This window comes from Diabrotica virgifera, chromosome 5 (assembly GCF_917563875.1).
Source record: "Diabrotica virgifera virgifera chromosome 5, PGI_DIABVI_V3a".
Lineage (NCBI taxonomy): Eukaryota > Metazoa > Arthropoda > Insecta > Coleoptera > Chrysomelidae > Diabrotica > Diabrotica virgifera.
The window spans coordinates 62,464,770-62,482,471 of record NC_065447.1 but is presented as its reverse complement, the minus strand read 5'-3'; the positions used below and the strand labels follow the sequence as shown (position 1 = coordinate 62,482,471).

At 35.4% G+C, this 17,702-nt stretch overlaps 1 protein-coding gene across 2 annotated transcripts in view; it reads right to left on the bottom strand.

Moving 5' to 3' along the window:
* The window catches only part of LOC126884185 (uncharacterized), a 155,889-nt gene that overhangs the window by 41,348 nt on the left and 96,839 nt on the right, over positions 1–17,702 (bottom strand). For both annotated transcript variants that reach the window (XM_050650043.1, XM_050650042.1), the window contains 4 exons: positions 12,204–12,371; positions 11,754–12,086; positions 5,301–5,479; positions 5,087–5,242 (listed from right to left, as the gene is read on the bottom strand). In XM_050650043.1, the coding sequence (XP_050506000.1) occupies positions 5,087–5,242; positions 5,301–5,479; positions 11,754–12,086; positions 12,204–12,371 (836 nt within the window). The remainder of the gene's footprint in view (positions 1–5,086; positions 5,243–5,300; positions 5,480–11,753; positions 12,087–12,203; positions 12,372–17,702) is intronic.

The window sequence follows — 17,702 nt, the reverse complement described above, 5'->3', positions numbered from 1 at the left end:
TAAGTCCGGAAATGGGTAAACTGACTAATTTTAAGTAACTTTTGTTCTATAGAGCTTTTTCGCCAAGTCAACGCTTTTCGAGTTATTTGCGAGTGAATATGTTCATTTTTCAACAAAATAACCACATTTTTAGACGGTTTTTTGCAAATAACTCAAAAAGTAAGTATTTTGTCGAAAAAAACGTTCTTAGCAAAAATATAGCCTATAAAAAAGTAAAAAAAAAATGGTGTACGCGTTAGGTCTCTGGATCTCACAGAACCAGAGTTATAGCCAATGAAAAATAGATTCATATTCACCAAATTTCAAATAGAATATTTCGACGTGAAATATCCAAAAAATTAAGCACTTTTGGGGAAAACCCATTATAACTTTTTTAAAGTGTTAAAAAAAGCTTTATTTCTGTTTTTTACAAAAAGTTTCTAACATTAAATTTAAGCAAGTTAAAGCTCAAAATAAAGTTGGTCCCTTTTGTTTTTGCAAAAAAAAATCGGGAAGACCACCCCCTAATTAGCAACTTAAATGAAATTATTAATCGTTACCGCTCCACAAATTATTTTAGTTATGTTGTATTTATATGATCTGTAAGTTTCATCGATTCAAAGTGCTTATAATCAAGTATATTCAAATGGGAAATAAGCCACAATTTTACCTAAAAATGATTTTATTAACGTTTCGACGCCCAAGTCGGGTGTCGTTGTCAAAATATAAAATAATACTAAATAAACAAAAATGTTGTTGCTTAGTAAAAAATTCTTCTAATAATTTATTTAATCTGACTCATTTATATCGGCAATTCAGACACGTATTATACATTTCAAAGTAGACGATTTTAAAATGATATTGCCAATATTGATGAGTTGCCTTCCTGGGACGACTTTACTAAAAGATAGTTCATTCGATTACATGAAATCAATCCCAACTCAAGAATATCCGCCACAAAAAATCATAGCATGTGATCTGTCTTTAAAAAGACAACCAAATGCAACGGAGGCACTGAAATTCTCGCGTTAGAGATTCCATGGTAAATCACGAGGGAAAACCAGGAAAAACCTCGTGATACTATCCCGACATCGTAAGTATTTGGGTTTACATTTAGTTTACTCTCAAAACTAATACCAAATTCTGACTTGATATTTTAAATAATACTAAAATACTAAATATGTACGATATGTTACTGATTTACTAATTGTGGTATTTTTATTTAACACTCAACATAGAACAATCATCTGCTTGATTAGGTATACAGACTGTTTAGTGTTTGATTCGATATACCCCAATAAAAGAAGCCCTAAAATCGGTAACATTGATTATGAGAATGAGTTGCATTGGATGGGCAGCGTGGAAGCAGTGTTGCCATTTATAATGCGTATATCTAATTGAAAACTAAACAGTATGTATCATAAAACAATAAGAAGTCAAATTCCAACGAAGCCACAGCTTCCAAAATGCAGATTGGAAAATTCAAGGCCCAACTGGATAAAGAGGCAGTTAAGATTGTTCCAGAAACAAGATAACAAAATACCAATTTTGTTGAAATTGTAAAATGGAGTTTAAGACAATCTATTCCTGGAGGATGTAGGTGAAAGTATCAAAGGTCTTACAGAAGAGTCAGAACAGGGATTGGATAAATAGGTAACGGATTCGAAGCTAATCCCTTATTCAAGAACACGATTGAAGCCGATCAAAAGCTAATTACATAATTCAATATAAGCCGCCAAAAAAAGTTGAGAATTTAGACATAGGCAAAAGTAGCCATATAGCATGGAAACTTCTGAAAAGATTAAACCGTGGTTCTACATACTCTCAGACCATGGGTCTGTAACCGCCGACAGCTCATAGAAAACGGCCGACCTGAACCTTTCAAACATTTCAAAATAAGTATCAAAATAATTAGAAATGAGGAAGAAGAAATAACAAACATTGTCGGCCCGTTCAACATACAAGAGTTAAACAGGAAAATTGCCAAAGGTGTGTGTACATTTTAAAACTAAAGAATGGCTACTGCCACTCTTTAATATATGTCTACTAATTGTCCATTTCCCTATATCCGGAGAAAAACAAAGTGATTACAGTTCTGTACTTCTAGTTCTAAGCGGCTTCCTTCATCTCCCAATACTACATCCTTTGTTTTTGGTGGATTACTTGATAAATCTCAGTTAGTATATTCTTCATCTATTTTTCTTAGCATTTAGTGGATCTTTATTTTTTTGTCATTTTTTGTCCAATCTTTATTGAACTCGTCAATGAGTTATGCACATCGATATTAGATACTAATAGAACTGTTGTAGGTATGGATAACTGGTAGGTACACTGGTATAAATTTTGAGAACAATCTGCTAGACTGAAATATACATTTTTGGAAACATTTTCGCATTGGAAAATTGAGCGTCAAAATAAAAACAGCATGCCATTTTAATTCAAACCATTCTGGTTTATTCTCATGCTATAAAATATTCATTAGTATTAGCTGATACAATCCGATTCTAAGCATTCCTAAGTTGACACTACTATTCTACTCTAACTCACAATTTCTATGCTACTTACCTTACACCTTACCTTAACTTTCTTCTCTGTTTAATATATTTACACCTATTTAAGAACAGTTTAATGATATTAACAAACATTTAGGTACTTCTATTTTTAGTTATATCGTATACAATTAATATTTCATTATTCATCCATTTTTAAGTTTCGTTTGCCAAAACTCACAAAATACAGTTACATTTTAATGGAAATAAAAATGTACCCGAAAAAGAAAAGGATTCATCATCATCAATAATGTGACAACTCTTTGTGAGTATTTGCGGCGGTTTTGGAGGTGAGTGTTTATTACTGTAATGACTAGAGCGAATTTTAACAAAATGAGAAAAGTGCTCTGCACAAGAGATCTAAAGCTAGAGCTAAGAGTAACAGGGCCGTGCGGTGCTGTGATGCGGCGAGGCATCGGCAATTAGTAAAATGAAAATACATCAAAATAATCATATGGATAACAAAGGGTGTGCAAAATAAAATATTTGAAAAATATCCGATGGCGTGTGTCACTTGAGTTTAAAGAGTAATCATGCCACTCTGCAAACTTAGTTTTAAAAGTGAAAGCGTCTACTTCTACAGAAACAACAACCTTTTTTTGTATTATACAAGAACTTTACACTTTTTTTCTGGTTTTACAAAGTGTTGTTAAGTTCTGAAAAACGATGTTTTTCAACTAACTCTAAAACCGTTAAGCGATACTAGATGGTCAAGTCGAAGAGATGCATTGAAACCTTTAAGTTTTCAATTTTGTGAAATATATGATGCCTTATTCGAAACAATAGAATAAGTCAACAAAGATACAGAAACTAAAGTCAAAGCACGAGGGCAAACAAACAAAGTTCTTGGGCATGATATTTTATTTCATATAAATTCAGTCTCGGAAGATGTTACAACATGTAACTATAAATTTGTCAGATTGTGTAAAAAGGTTGTCAGTAACAATAAAATTTTTTAAAATTTACAGACAATCTGGCTATGACCAAACGAAAATTACTGCTAATGAAATTGCATCGAAAATAAATCAGCAAAATAAATCGAAAAATATAAATTACGAAAAACCTATGGACGAGCTTTTAACAAAAGAAGATAAATTTAAAATAGATTTTTTCATCTATATTTTAGACATTCAATACTTTCAATAGAAAAAGAAAAATAATCGAATATACAGGCGAATAATCTATGATAAAATAATCTATGAAACCTTTAGAAATTTTGAACTATTTTTGTATACCCAAATGTAGTTGTATCGCTAAGAATTTTATTAACACTACCTGTCTAGGTAGTGAATGGGGAAAGAAGTTTTCCAAAATTAAAAATTATTAAAAACTATTACGAATCTCCATAAGACAAACAAAACTAAAAACAATTAACACTCATTTCAATAAAATCCTCGCTAGCTGCTACTTTAGACTACACCAATCTGATTGACGAATTTGCCAAAATTAAAGTCGGAAGTGCAAAACTGTGGGCATGTGTGTAATTTTTGGAAATGTGATTTTGTTATTTAATGTTAATACGTATTTCATTTAATTTACATTATGTTTTGTTTTTAAAATAAAAGTGTGTTCATTTTGTACAGTTGCATTTAATAAAAAGAAAAGTTAAGTTTTAATTATATTTAAGGGGCGGCATTTTAAAGACTTGCATCATATTGAAACGATGTACCGCACGGCTCTGAGAGTTGGCTAGGTTGGCTAGGTGCCACGTTTTCTCGACTCTGTTTTACGGAATGGAAGCTTCGACCTTGAATGCGGCATCAATGAAAAAACTGGAATACATTCGAGTTGTGGGTATATAGAAGAATTCTGAAAATATCATGGACAGAACACGTCACAAACAAAGAGGCTATGAGAAAGATGAATAAAGAAATGGAAGTCTTAAATACAATCAAAACCAGAAAATTGGAATATCTCGGACATATTACACGTGGAGAGAGATACAACTTGCTCCAATTGATTATGCAGGGAAAGATTCAAGGAAAGAGAAGCATAGGAAGACGCAGAATATCGTGGCTGTGCAACCTGAGAGATTGGTACGGATGTACATCAAATGAACTTTTCAGAGCAGCCGTTTCCAAAGTCCGAATAGCTATGATGATTGCCGACCTCCGTCGCGGAGATGGCACTTTAAGAAGAATAAGTTTATTACTGGCTCATCCTCATTTTCACCTGATCCTCTCTGCATCTTTGCTCCTTTTTTTAGACCGTCAATTATTGTTGGGTTAAATATCACGATGGGGACAGCGGATCTCGCTGTGTTAGCCCAGATTTTATGTAGAAAGCATTCGATGTTTTTCCTCCTATCTAACTTGTACAAAGATTTAGCCCTGAAACTGCATTTCCTTGGTGGTTGATTACGCAAACTCTGGCAGAGTTGCTCAGGTTTCCGGCGTTTGATATCCAATAATCACAATTCAATCTTTGGTTTAAAACTACATGACATTGTCAGTTTTTTTTTATATTTCAAAACTCGTTTGTTTTCTATTTTCTTAATAAATCAAATCTGACCTAGCAAAAACGTTAACCAATAATAAATATTCTTACTGTACACTTACTTGATTTCCTTTGACTTTTATAAGCTCTTTACACCTGTCTACAATGTAGAAATACCCATCTTCATCATAGTAGACCACATCTCCTGTATGCAGCCATCCCTCCTTGTCAACAGTTTCAGCGGTAGCAGCCTCGTTATTCAAATAGCCCATCATAATCTAGAATTAAAATTATATTAGAAAAAATACTTATCCACAATCAACAAACAATACAAACCTGTGGACCTCTGACTAACAGTTCTCCAGATTCATGTGTGCCTAAGGTTTTTCCTGACACTAAACACACCACTTTGGCTTCAGTACTGGGATACAACACTCCTATCGTGCCAATTTTTGATGGTGGTGTCATTTTTGGCATGATAAAGGTCACCGGCGAACTTTCAGTCATTCCATAACCTAAACAGTTAATATTATCAATGATGGATTTTTCTCAATTCTACATACACTTCTCCAAGAAATTAACACACTACCTTAAAAATTGGTCATTTTTAATGTCTCGAATTACCTAAACCTGTTGTCCGATTTAAGTGATTTTTTTAACATGTTATAGTATTATTCTTTAACAATATCGCTGTAATAATATTGTTGCTAGACAGGTAAATTGTTATTGTATTCCGGGTGTCAATCATTACAGTCAATCAAAAATTACAGTTTGATTGGTACACCCGGTACCAATCAAACTGTAATTTTTTCTCAAAGTTCGCGTCACCCTGTGGAATATTCCAGCATTCATAAAATACTGAAATTAAAACCCAACTATAGCCCCATGGTTGCTGGTCTATGGAATAGATCTACTTCAGGAATAGCACACCTGCCCTACGCGAGCTCATGGATTTCCCCAACATCCCTTTACCGGGGAAACCATGTCCAAACCCAAAGCATTCCCATCTCCACCATTTCCTCCTTCCACATCCTAACCAACTCGCCAACACGCACTAGCCAAGCGTGGCGTTTTAATGGCTAAAACCTCAAAGGCAAATTTCCATGAAAGACGAAACTACTGAACGGCCCTCAGTCTCCGGCGGCTCCAACACCCCCAGCCAAGGTAGCGGGTGGAAAAGGGTTGGAGCAGAGGGTGCTAAGAATCCCCGGAAAAGATCAGGCTACCACAAAGAGCGACAAATGCATATCACCTCATATAACGTTAGAACTCTTATATCGGACCAGAAAATGATGGAACTGGAGGAAGAACTGAAAACAATAAAATGGGACATCATCGGCCTCAGTGAAATCAGACGAAGAGGAGAAGCGCAAATTACCCTTAAATCGGGGCACTTATTTCATTTTAGAGGAGAAGAAGACACTTCAAATGGTGGAGTAGGATTCATTATATATAGAAAGCACGCCCAATATATAACTAAAATTAACAGCATAAGTCCCAAGATTGTGTACCTCATCTTCAAACTAAATGCAAGATATAACCTTAAGATAATCCAGACATATGCTCCAACGACTAGCCACTCGGATGAAGAAACTGAAATATTTTATGACGACCTACAAACAGCATTACATACTACACCAGCATACTACACAATAGTTATGGGCGACTTTAATGCGAAAATGGGCTTTAAACAAGATGATGCAGAAGTAGCAATGGGCAAGTATGGGTACGGCGAAAGAAATGAACGAGGGCAAAGACTGCTTAACGTGATGAACTCTTTTTTCGATAAAAAGCCTCAGCGTAAATGGACATGGATAAGCCCAGATGGCAGTGTCAAAAATGAGATAGATTTTATCATAACGAACAGAAAAGAAATAATTAAAGATATTGAAGTACTTAACAAATTTTCGATAGGAAGCGACCACAGATTAATCCGAGCAAGGGTACAATTAAATGTCAACTTGGAAAGAACAAAGATGATCTTCAAAACACGAAAGAAGAAATGGATTCCCCCAGAAAACAACGACCTCTATGAAGATATACTAACCAGACGTATACAAGACTTAGAAAACGAAATAGAAGACATCGAACTAGCAAATAATCTCATAACGGAGGCACTTAAAGAAACCGAAAGGGAGTGCTGCCCGACGGTCGTGACCCATAAAGAAAAATTAAGCCAAAATACCAAAGAGTTAATAAGTAAAAGAAGACAACTGACGGAAAAATACGACTCCAACTACACAACACTGAAGAAATTAAATAAAGATATCCACCGGTCAATCCGAAAAGACATAAGAGAAAACAATACAAGAGAAATAACTCAAATAATTCAAGAAAACAAAAGTTTAAAAGTTTTGCGGCGAAATACGAATAACATTGGCAACAAAAATATGTACAGAATAAGAAATAAAGACAACAGCATTGCTACGGATAGAGCCGAAATCCTTAAGGTTGTCGAATCGTTTTATCGCGAAATGTATGAGAGCACCAACGCAAGGCAAGATCAGCTCCTGTCCAAAATCACAAACCAGGGATCAGAATTAATGCCAGAAGTAACACCATACGAAGTTAAAAAGACACTTTCAGAAATGAAAAATAATAAATCCCCTGGCGATGACGGAGTAGTGATCGAGGCAAAAAACAAGGTGGAAATAAAATTATCCAGGTTTTGGCCAAACTTTTCACCGAATGCATTTACCAAGGAAAAACGCCTTCTCAATGGAACAATGCAGTCATTGTTTTATTGCACAAGAAAGGTGACATAACAGATCTAAAAAACTACCGTCCTATCAGTCTGCTATCACACATATATAAACTTTTCACAAAAATTATCAAAAAGAGACTGGAGGCTAAGTTAGACTTCTATCAGCCTAGAGAACAAGCTGGCTTCAGATCCGGATACAGCACTAACGACCACTTACTGGTAATAAAAAACTTGATCGAGAAGTCTGCGGAATACAACAAACCATTGGCACTGATATTCGTGGACTACGAGAAAGCGTTCGATACCATAAACCAGCAGAAAATGTTAAAAGCATTGACAGAATGCCGAATAGATTATCGCTATACTAACATGATAAAATATATCTACCACAACGCAACGGCTAGCGTAAGACTATCTGATCAACAAACAAATAAATTCTGTATACAGCGAGGAGTACGGCAAGGAGACACCATCTCACCAAAGCTGTTCACAACCCTTTTAGAACACAGTTTTAAGAAGGCAGATCTGAACGAATATGGTATCAACATAAATGGAGAGAAGCTCAGTCATTTGAGATTCGCAGATGACATCGTCCTTATAGCCGATCGTATGGATGATGCAATAATAATGTTGAACAAGTTATATCACGCTTCCTTAGAGGTCGGACTAAAGATTAACATCAACAAGACGCAAATAATGACTAATCTGGTGCTAAATCGTAATATTGTTCTTGATGGAATGAATATTGAGCAGACTGCATCTTATAAGTACTTGGGACATGAAATTCGATTGGGAAGAGATAACCAGACGTGCGAGCTCCCACGTCGCATAGGATTAGCCTGGGCAGCGTTTGGTAAACTGAGCTATGTATTTAAATCGGACTTACCCATATGCCTGAAAAGGAAAATCTTTGACCAGTGTGTATTGCCTGTACTCACTTATGGAGCGGAAACATTAACACTCACAAAAAAGGTAGTGAACAAGATTCGCATAACTCAAAGGGCTATGGAGCGCCAGATGTTGGGTGTCTCCCTGAGGGACCGAATCCCAAACGAAGAAATACGTCGTAGAACAAAAACAGCGGACGCCGTCGAAAGAATCGCGTCGCTCAAGTGGAATTGGGCAGGACACGTCGCCAGATTGTCAGACAACCGATGGACAAAGCGTATTGTCGAGTGGAGGCCACGAGAAGAAGCACTACGGAGCAGAGGACGACCACCAACCAGATGGGCTGACGATCTGAAACGTATTGTCGGCAACTGGATGCAAGCCGCACACAACAGAGAAAGATGGAAAGAGCTAAGGGAGACCTATGTCCAGCAGTGGACGCGTACGGGTTGATGATGATGATAGCCCCATGTTTTCTTAACATTCTGATTCATTTGCTTATGTTGAATAATACAAAAATTAGGTAATTTAACAACTAGCCTTGTTTTTCATCAATACAAGGTGTTCTTAAAAAAGTATGGCAAACTTTCAGGGATAATTCTATATGAAAAAATAATGACAGTTTGCCTTATAAACGTATGTCCGCAAATGCTTCGTTCCGAGATAGGGGGAGTTAAAATTTTTCTTACAAACTGACGATCTATTTATTGCTCTAAAACCGGTTGAAATATGCCAATGAAATTTGGTGGGTTTTAAGACGTAGTTATTGTGCATTTTGACAGACAATTAAGAATTTTATGTTCACCATTGGCGCACAAAAAGGTTGTATCACCCGTATGCGCACCAATGATGAATATTAAATTCCTAATTGTATATCAAAAAAATTCGCAAGAACTACCTCTTAAAAGCCACCAAATTTCATTTGCATATCTTAGCCGGTTTTAGAGCAATAAATAAATCGTCATTTTGTAAGAAAAATTTCAACAGCCCCTATCTCGGAAACGAAGCATTTGCGGACATACATAAGCAAATTGTCATTATTTTTTCACGCAGAAGTGCCCCTTAAAGTTTGCCATACTTATTTAAAAACACCCTGTATTGACGAAAAACAAGGCTAGTTATTAAAAGTACCTAACTTTTTTATTATCCAACATAAGCAGATGAATCAAAAAACAAAATGTTAAGAAAACATGAGGCTATAGTTGGGTTTTAATTTCAGTATTTTATAAATGCTAGAATATTCCACAGGGTGCCGCGAACTTTGCGAATAAATTACAGTTTGATTGACACCCGGTATACAATAACAATTTACCTGTCTAGCAACAATATTATTACAGCGATATTGTTAAAGAATAATGCTATAACATATTAAAGAAATCTAGTGGCGTAGCTAACTCCACAGGGGCCCCCTATCAAAGTTTGTCGCGGGGCCCTTTTCCACGACTGATAAGGGATAGTGCTAAAAAAATGTTTAACAAAAGTAGTAAAAACGCTTGTATAAAATAGAATAGAAATAAATGTATTTTATTGTTACAAAGAGCAAGAAAAAACAACAACAAATACAGTTTACTGAAATTGCAAAATTTAAATAAATTGCAAATTGCATAATACAACCTTAGGAACTAATAAGTTCTCCATATCACACCCAAATATAGATAAAAATACTTTAGTTACTTGTACATAAGGGTAACTGTACTTTCTTAGTTATTCATAGAAACTCTTCTACAGAATAATATGGTCTTTCAGATCGATAGGCATTTATCATTTTACGGAACTTAAGGAAAGATGTTGCAGTAAAACTCAGCGGACGGGATCGGTAAAGAGACAACAAGGGTTGAATTTCTGGTGAAGTAGTCATGATTAGGCCTGGAAAGACACGTACTTAGTGTTTACAAATTAAGCAAAAAATTTCTAGAATATAGAAGGAAGTGTTAAAATTCCGTAATTTTTGAAGTAGCTTCTGCAATGTATTGTTTTATTGAGCTGTAATAAGGTATCCTAACAGATACCCTATTGCTCTTTTTTGTAATTTCAAAATAATATCGAATTCGGCAGCTGTACTATAACCCCAAAAAGGAAGACCATATCGAAGATGAGACTCTTCTTCTTCTTCTTCTTCCTCTTTATAAGCAATTCTGCTTGTTCATTGGCGGATTGATACCTCTATGGAAGGTTGTCGCTCCATCTTTTGCGCGGTCGGCCGATACTTCTTCTGCCGATTGGTGATTTATCTCGTGCTATTTTGACCACACGTGTCTCCCCCATTCTGGTTATATGGTTGTTCCATTCTTTTTTTCTATTTAGTGTCCATTCGTTTATACACTGTACTCGAAGATGAGACTCGAACAAAGAAAATATGTTATTTTGGAAGATACTAAATTGATTTCCTTCGAAACAGATCTTACCATCTTACTGCATAGAAAGCTGAGGCTAGTTTTTTATTTAACAAACCGATAAGAAGGGACCATTTAGGTTTGCTGTCTAAAAAAATACCAAGAAATTTTACAGAATCAACGGTACTAATCTGGCTGTTATTAAGAAGCAAGGGTTGAATAATGGTACTGTCCTATCTACCTCAAAAGAGAGTAAATTAAGGTCGGACCAGATTTTTATCGTAAGTAGATCAGAAACTATAGCTTCATGAAGAGTTGCAATATTTGAGTTGCTCCATGTGATACTCATATCATCAGCAAAAAGAAAAATGTTTCCATGAATTTTTAAATTAATGATGTCACTTATAAATATAAGAAAAAGTATAGGATCCAATACTGAACCCTGTGGTATCCCACATGCAATATATGTAAGAATAAAGTCAGTATCATTTGCTCTAACCCTAACCAGTTGTTACCTTGAAGAAAAAATACCTCAAATTTTGTATAGATTTATATAAATTAATACAATATGTATATAGATAAAGAATGGATTACAGCAAAATATACCCAAACAATATATACTGTCTCAAAGCGTTTTAAGAATGGAATTGTAGAATATGTTGTTAATATTTTTAAATCAAACTTTTTTTTCGACATGCCGCGCCGGGGCCCCGTATAATTGATACGGCTGATTCGGCGGTAGCTACGCCTCTTAGAAATCACTTAAATCGTAAAACAGGTTTAGGAAATTCGAGACATTCAAAATGACAAATTTTTAAGGTGGTGCGTTAATTTCTTGGAAAAGTGTTGTTTAACGGTGGTTACCTTGTTTGATCATTACATTTGGATTATCAATTTTGGCCTTGAATTTCTGCAAGAGTCCTTCCGTTAAAGGCGCCGCTCCAGATTGAATACCTTCCACGCTGGCTAAATGGTCTTTGGTGATGGCAGGATGCGACGCCAGGAACTGGAGTAACGAAGGAACAACGAAGAGGAATGTAGGACGGTAATTTTCCAATGCTTTAGCGTAGTCTTCCGGAGTAAACCTCGGAATAGTAATCATGTGATTACCGGTTCTAAGAACTATGTTTAAAATTCCGTTAAATCCGAAGATGTGGAAGAAGGGCAGTACAGAAAGGACCGTGTGACGTCCTCCAGCTGAAAATAATCAAAAGTTTATGGATCGATCATTAAAAAGAAAAATTAAAATTAAAATCACCCACTGCAGACAATAAGTAAATAAACTAGAACTACAAGCGATAGAGAAATACTAACCTTTTGTTTTTCTCGCTATTAAGTCATCTCTGTCTCCTTGTACTAAATTGGCCACTAAATTATAATGGGACAACATTACACCTTTAGGCAATCCTGTGGTCCCGCTGGAATATGGAAGCAGCGCCAATTCCCTAGGGTTTATTCCTGGCAATTCGCTTTCGTGTCCAGCTGAAACCAATATTTCTATTAGATATTTATATTTCAAACTAATATTGTCGTAAAAATGTACAAGAATAAAAAACCTCTAAACGCCGTAAAAATGAGTGGCGCATGCAATATTCCAGCTAGAAAAGATCTGATATGAATATTATGTGGCGCGAAAATGTATTTTCATTTTGATGCAAAACAAAATTCTAGTTTTATTTTAAAATATTTTTCCATAATGTTTGCTAAATTTGAAGTAAACGCGCCACAAAAGAGTTTCAAAATTCAAACTGTATCAAAGTTACTCTTTTGTGGCGCGTTTTACTTCAATTTGGGAAATATTATGAAAAAATCTTTTAAAATAAAACTAGAATTTTGTTTTGCATCAAAATGAAAATACATTTTCGCGCCACGTAATATTCATATCAGATCTTTTGTAGCTGGAATATTGTATGCGCCACTCATTTTTACGGCGTTTAGTGGTTTTTTATTCTTGTATCAGGAGTTTTTCAAAGTTATTTATAAATTAAATGTATGAAGTTAAATGAAATGTTTCTCGATTACACGTTAAGCTTTATAAATAGTCGCCTTTGTCGCATTATCTCCCAAATGATCTAGTGTCCATCGAATGTACCCTAGATTTTTTTCTATTCGAAATAGATTGAAAAAAAATATTGGGATGGCCTGCAAATGAACTCGAATTGCCCGTTGCCAGATCAAATTTAGCGTCGTAACCACTACAAGTACATAAACCATTTAGGGAATAATTGTTAATTGGATTATACTTTTGTAGTTTAATAACTTCTAAACAGCTTAACCGATTTTGATCACTAAACATGAGTCTGAAACGTATTGACAAGTAGTATCTGATGAATCAAGTATGATAACTGAAGATATTACAGGAATTACATAAGATAAGATAATACATAAGAAATAGATTTGATCATACTTATGAAGCCTATAACTTAAAAATTCGAATTTTCCCGAATATGAGGTATACACCGTTAGATTCGCCTAGAGTCCCTCTACAAACGCTCAGTTACTGGCGCAATTCGTAGGTTGAAATTTTGAGTAATTGTCGAAAAACCAAAATTCTCAAAGTATAGTTTTTCAGTTTTTCGGCTATACTGAGCCGTGTGTATGTCTGATCCTGGCTAGTTAGACACCATTTGAAAGCTTAACTCAATACTATTGATTTGGTGTATTTGCGGTTCTCCTGTCTCTTCTTGAACCGAAGATATATACCCCCAAAAAATATGCCGTTTTGTACCTACCATGTCCTATAGCTTGCTTATGGGTGGTCAAAAGTCACAAACTACATCGGTTCTGAATCGGCCCTGACCCCCTCTTCAAACACAGAAAAAAATTCAGATCGGTTTAACTTTTCCACATACATACATATCGACAAACATGTTCACTTTTTTAAATAAAAATTGAGTCATATTTCTGAGCTCGGTAACTTTTGAATGGAATAACCGATTTTTAAAATTAGACTTGCGTTAGAAAGGTAATGATCAGTACTATCAGAAGCCGCAAAGGTCGGAGTTAAATTTTCAAAGTTTTTGGGAGTTTTGGGGACGATAACGAAAAACAGATCCTAAATAGGAAGGGCCGTAAACTCCACACCCGTGGACCAAAATTGATGGTTGACATATGAATGGGTGAGTCTTTTCCTGAACATTAAGATGGGAGTTGGCCCAATTTTCAATTCAGTCAGATTTAGAAAATCCAAAATTTCGTGTATATATGTATAGTGTCGCGTGTAGGGGAGTGTGGATGTGCGCCACTGGCGAGAACTGCCGTTCTCTGGTAATAAACATTTTTTTAAATTCCCTCATTTTAATTTCGTCTAGGCGCCTGTATGATTTATAATTTTTGAAAATCACGGGGGTAGTAACCAGAGAAGTTCCACCTGTTGTCAATCTAGTGCAGTGAGAACGATATTTATTGTCGTTTTCTGTACTACTTGATTGAGAACTTATTTTGTTTAATATTGTCGTATTACCAGCTTAAATATGTAATGGGTTGCATTGACTATTCAATGGGGCCATGTATTTATTTTACTGTATACCGTACACATTTTGATTTTGCGCCACTTTTACAAATAAATGATAGCGTTTAATTCGAATAATAACCTTATTACAACCACTGATAGGTTTTATCAGCTTTTTTCTATTATAGACATATCATTAAGTCGGTATTATAGACAAAACTAGCAATAAAGTTTTTATACCAGTGTATACGTATACTACTTCAGCTGTTATGGGATATTTTCTAAATTTTCTTCAAAATATTCTTTCTTATAAACAGTGTGGTCTATTTGGATTAAAAACACCCACAACAGAGTGGATGTTAATAAGAACGTGAAAAAAATACCTACCTAGAGAAACTATTTGAAGATCAAAGAAATAACACCTTTGAGCTAGAAGAAGAGGTCAATGATGGACCAAGAATATTATAGCAGGAAGTTCATTCTACAATAACACAGCTAAAAGGTTGCAAAACAGCAGGCGCCGATAATATACAGAACTATGTACTCAAACTAATGGACAAAGAATCAATAGTAATAATCACAAAGATACTCAACAACATAATGTGTGTACAGATTTGTATATCATACAACTCTGTAGAAATATCAACTGAATGGCTGAAGCCCGAGTTTGTTGCACTTCCAAAAAAAAACAGGAGCCAAAAATGCGAAGAATACCGTACGGTAAGCCTCATGAGTCATCTCCTAAAATTGTTCCTAAAGATAATCCATAAGAGAATTTACGAGCTGTGTGAAAGTAAAATTTCCCTCAACGAGTTCGGGTTCATAAATGCTGTTAATACGAGGAAAAAATATTAACGAAACCCACGATAGAGTACTAATATCAGAAGAAGAGCTACAAGAACGAATAAAAAAATTAAAAAATAGAAAAGCACCTGGTCCTGATAAGATAAATAATGAACTGCTAAAATATGGAGGAGGAACACTACTCAAATGGCTCCTAAAATTATTTGTCGATATAATAAATATCGGAGTAGTACCAGCGGAATGGAAGGAAAGTCTCCTGCTACCGATACTCAAAAAGGGAGACTCGAAAAATCCTGAAAATTATAGAGGCATTAGTCTGATGAACAGCACATTAAAATTGTTGACGTCAGTCATAAAAGATAAAATCGAGGAAAAAGCGAACATGGCAGATGAACAACAAGGCTTCCGGAAGAACCGCAGCACAATAGATGCAATTTTTATTATCAGACAAATAGTAGAAAAGCCTATTAAATATGGAAAACCAGCATACATGTGCTTTGCAGATTTAAAAAGTACTTTTGACAGGGTAAGGCGAAATGACATCTTAAATTTATTACAAGCTTAACAAATAGACCATCAGCCATAATAAGGCTAATTAATAAAATTAACAAGAACAACAAGACCAGAGTTATAATGTCAACAGGAGAAACAGAACGCATAGAACTAAAAGGAGGAATTCGCCAAGGAGACTCGCCCAGCCCATTGTTATTCAATATGGTAATGAATCAAATAATTCACGAAGTAAGAAAACGACATGGATACCACATGGGAGCGCATAAAATCACGATACTATGCTATGCCGATGATGCAGTACTAATTGCTGATAACGAGGATGGCCTACAAAGGCAGCTCCACACTTACAATATCACAGCAAATAAACTTAATATGAAAATATCAGTAGAAAAAATTAAATGTAGTAAGTAAAGAGCCGCGTAGATGCAAGTTAGAAATAGAGGGCAAAATTGTAGAACAAGTAATGAAATTCAATTACCTAGGAGTAGAGATCACTAGTGACATGAATATAAGAACAGAGACTCCGGTTGCCTCCGAGAAACCATATGGAGAAACAAATATCTGACCATGGAAAGCAAAATAAAAGTATACAAGACAACAGTAAGACCCATCCTAACATATGCAGCGGAGACAAGGACCGATACAAGAAAGACGAAACAACAATATCGAAATGAAAGTATTAAGATCAATAGCGGGCATATCATTAAGAGACAGACAGAGCAACGGAAGTATAGGTACGAGAACGAAGCAGAATTGAAAATATTAACAGGTGGATAAAAACAAAAATAAAAGCCGCATAGCAGAAGACCCGTTGGAAGGCCGCAGAAAAAGGTGGAAAGACAATGAAACAACAACTGAGACAGAATAAGAGGCAGACAAACAGGTGTAGTCGCACGAAGAAGGAGAAGAAGAAGAAGGTACGAGAGGGGCTTTATTCTTAATGCAAGTCTTATTCGAGATATGCAGAGACGTATACGCATGCCTTGTTGATTACGAGAAAGCGTTTGATCGAGCACATCATGTCAAGATGATGCCAATACTAAAAGAAGTAGGAATTAACAACCAAGATCTAAAAATAATTAGAACTTTTACTGGAATCAGACCAAAAATCTCAGAGTTGAAGGTGAACACACCGAACATGTAAAAATTATGCATGAAGTGAGGGAAGGCTGTATTTTGTTTCCACTAATCTTCAATATCTATCCTAAAAGAATATTTATCGAAACTTTGCAGGAAACTGAAAAAGGTATTTTACTAAATGGGTACCGGTTAAACAAAATCATATATGCAGATGACACCATAGTACTTGCGGACAATCTAGAAGACCTACAAGTCCTTATGAACAAAATCAAGTAAGTGTAACAGTTAACATACAATGTAATATACAAAATCCTTTCTGGCATTATCTACACTAGATTGTCAGAATATTCCGAAAATATAATTGGTGATTATCAAAATGGATTCAGACCAAATAGAGCCACTACAGACAACATCTTCATACTTAGAACAATACAAGAGAAAGCTTATGAATACGACATATATAATATGTATATAGACTTTAAACAAGCTTTTGATAGTGTGAAAAGAGACAAAATTCTGGAAGACACCGAAATCTAGGTATACAAAAAAATATATCAGCCTCATAAAAATGACGTTGCAGGGTTCAAAAGCCGCAGTTAGAGTAGATGGAGAACTGTCTCCCCTGTTTGACATCAACATGGGGGGTGAGACAGGGAGACGCACTTTCAACCATGCTGTTCAACCTAGTTCTTAAAGCAGTCATCAGAAAAACCAATGTAACCGGCCCTATAAACACCAAAACAGTACAAATTACTGTATATGCAGACGATGTCGCCATTATTAGTAGAAGCAAGACACGACTAAAAGAAACGTTCAAGGAAATTGATCCTGAAGCACAAAAAAGAGGGCTTAAAATAAACGAAACAAAAACTAAGTACATGACCATCAAAAGAACACCTGAGAATGAAAATAATATCCATCCATCCATTCAATGGCACTACAGCCCAAATCGAGACTTGGCCTCC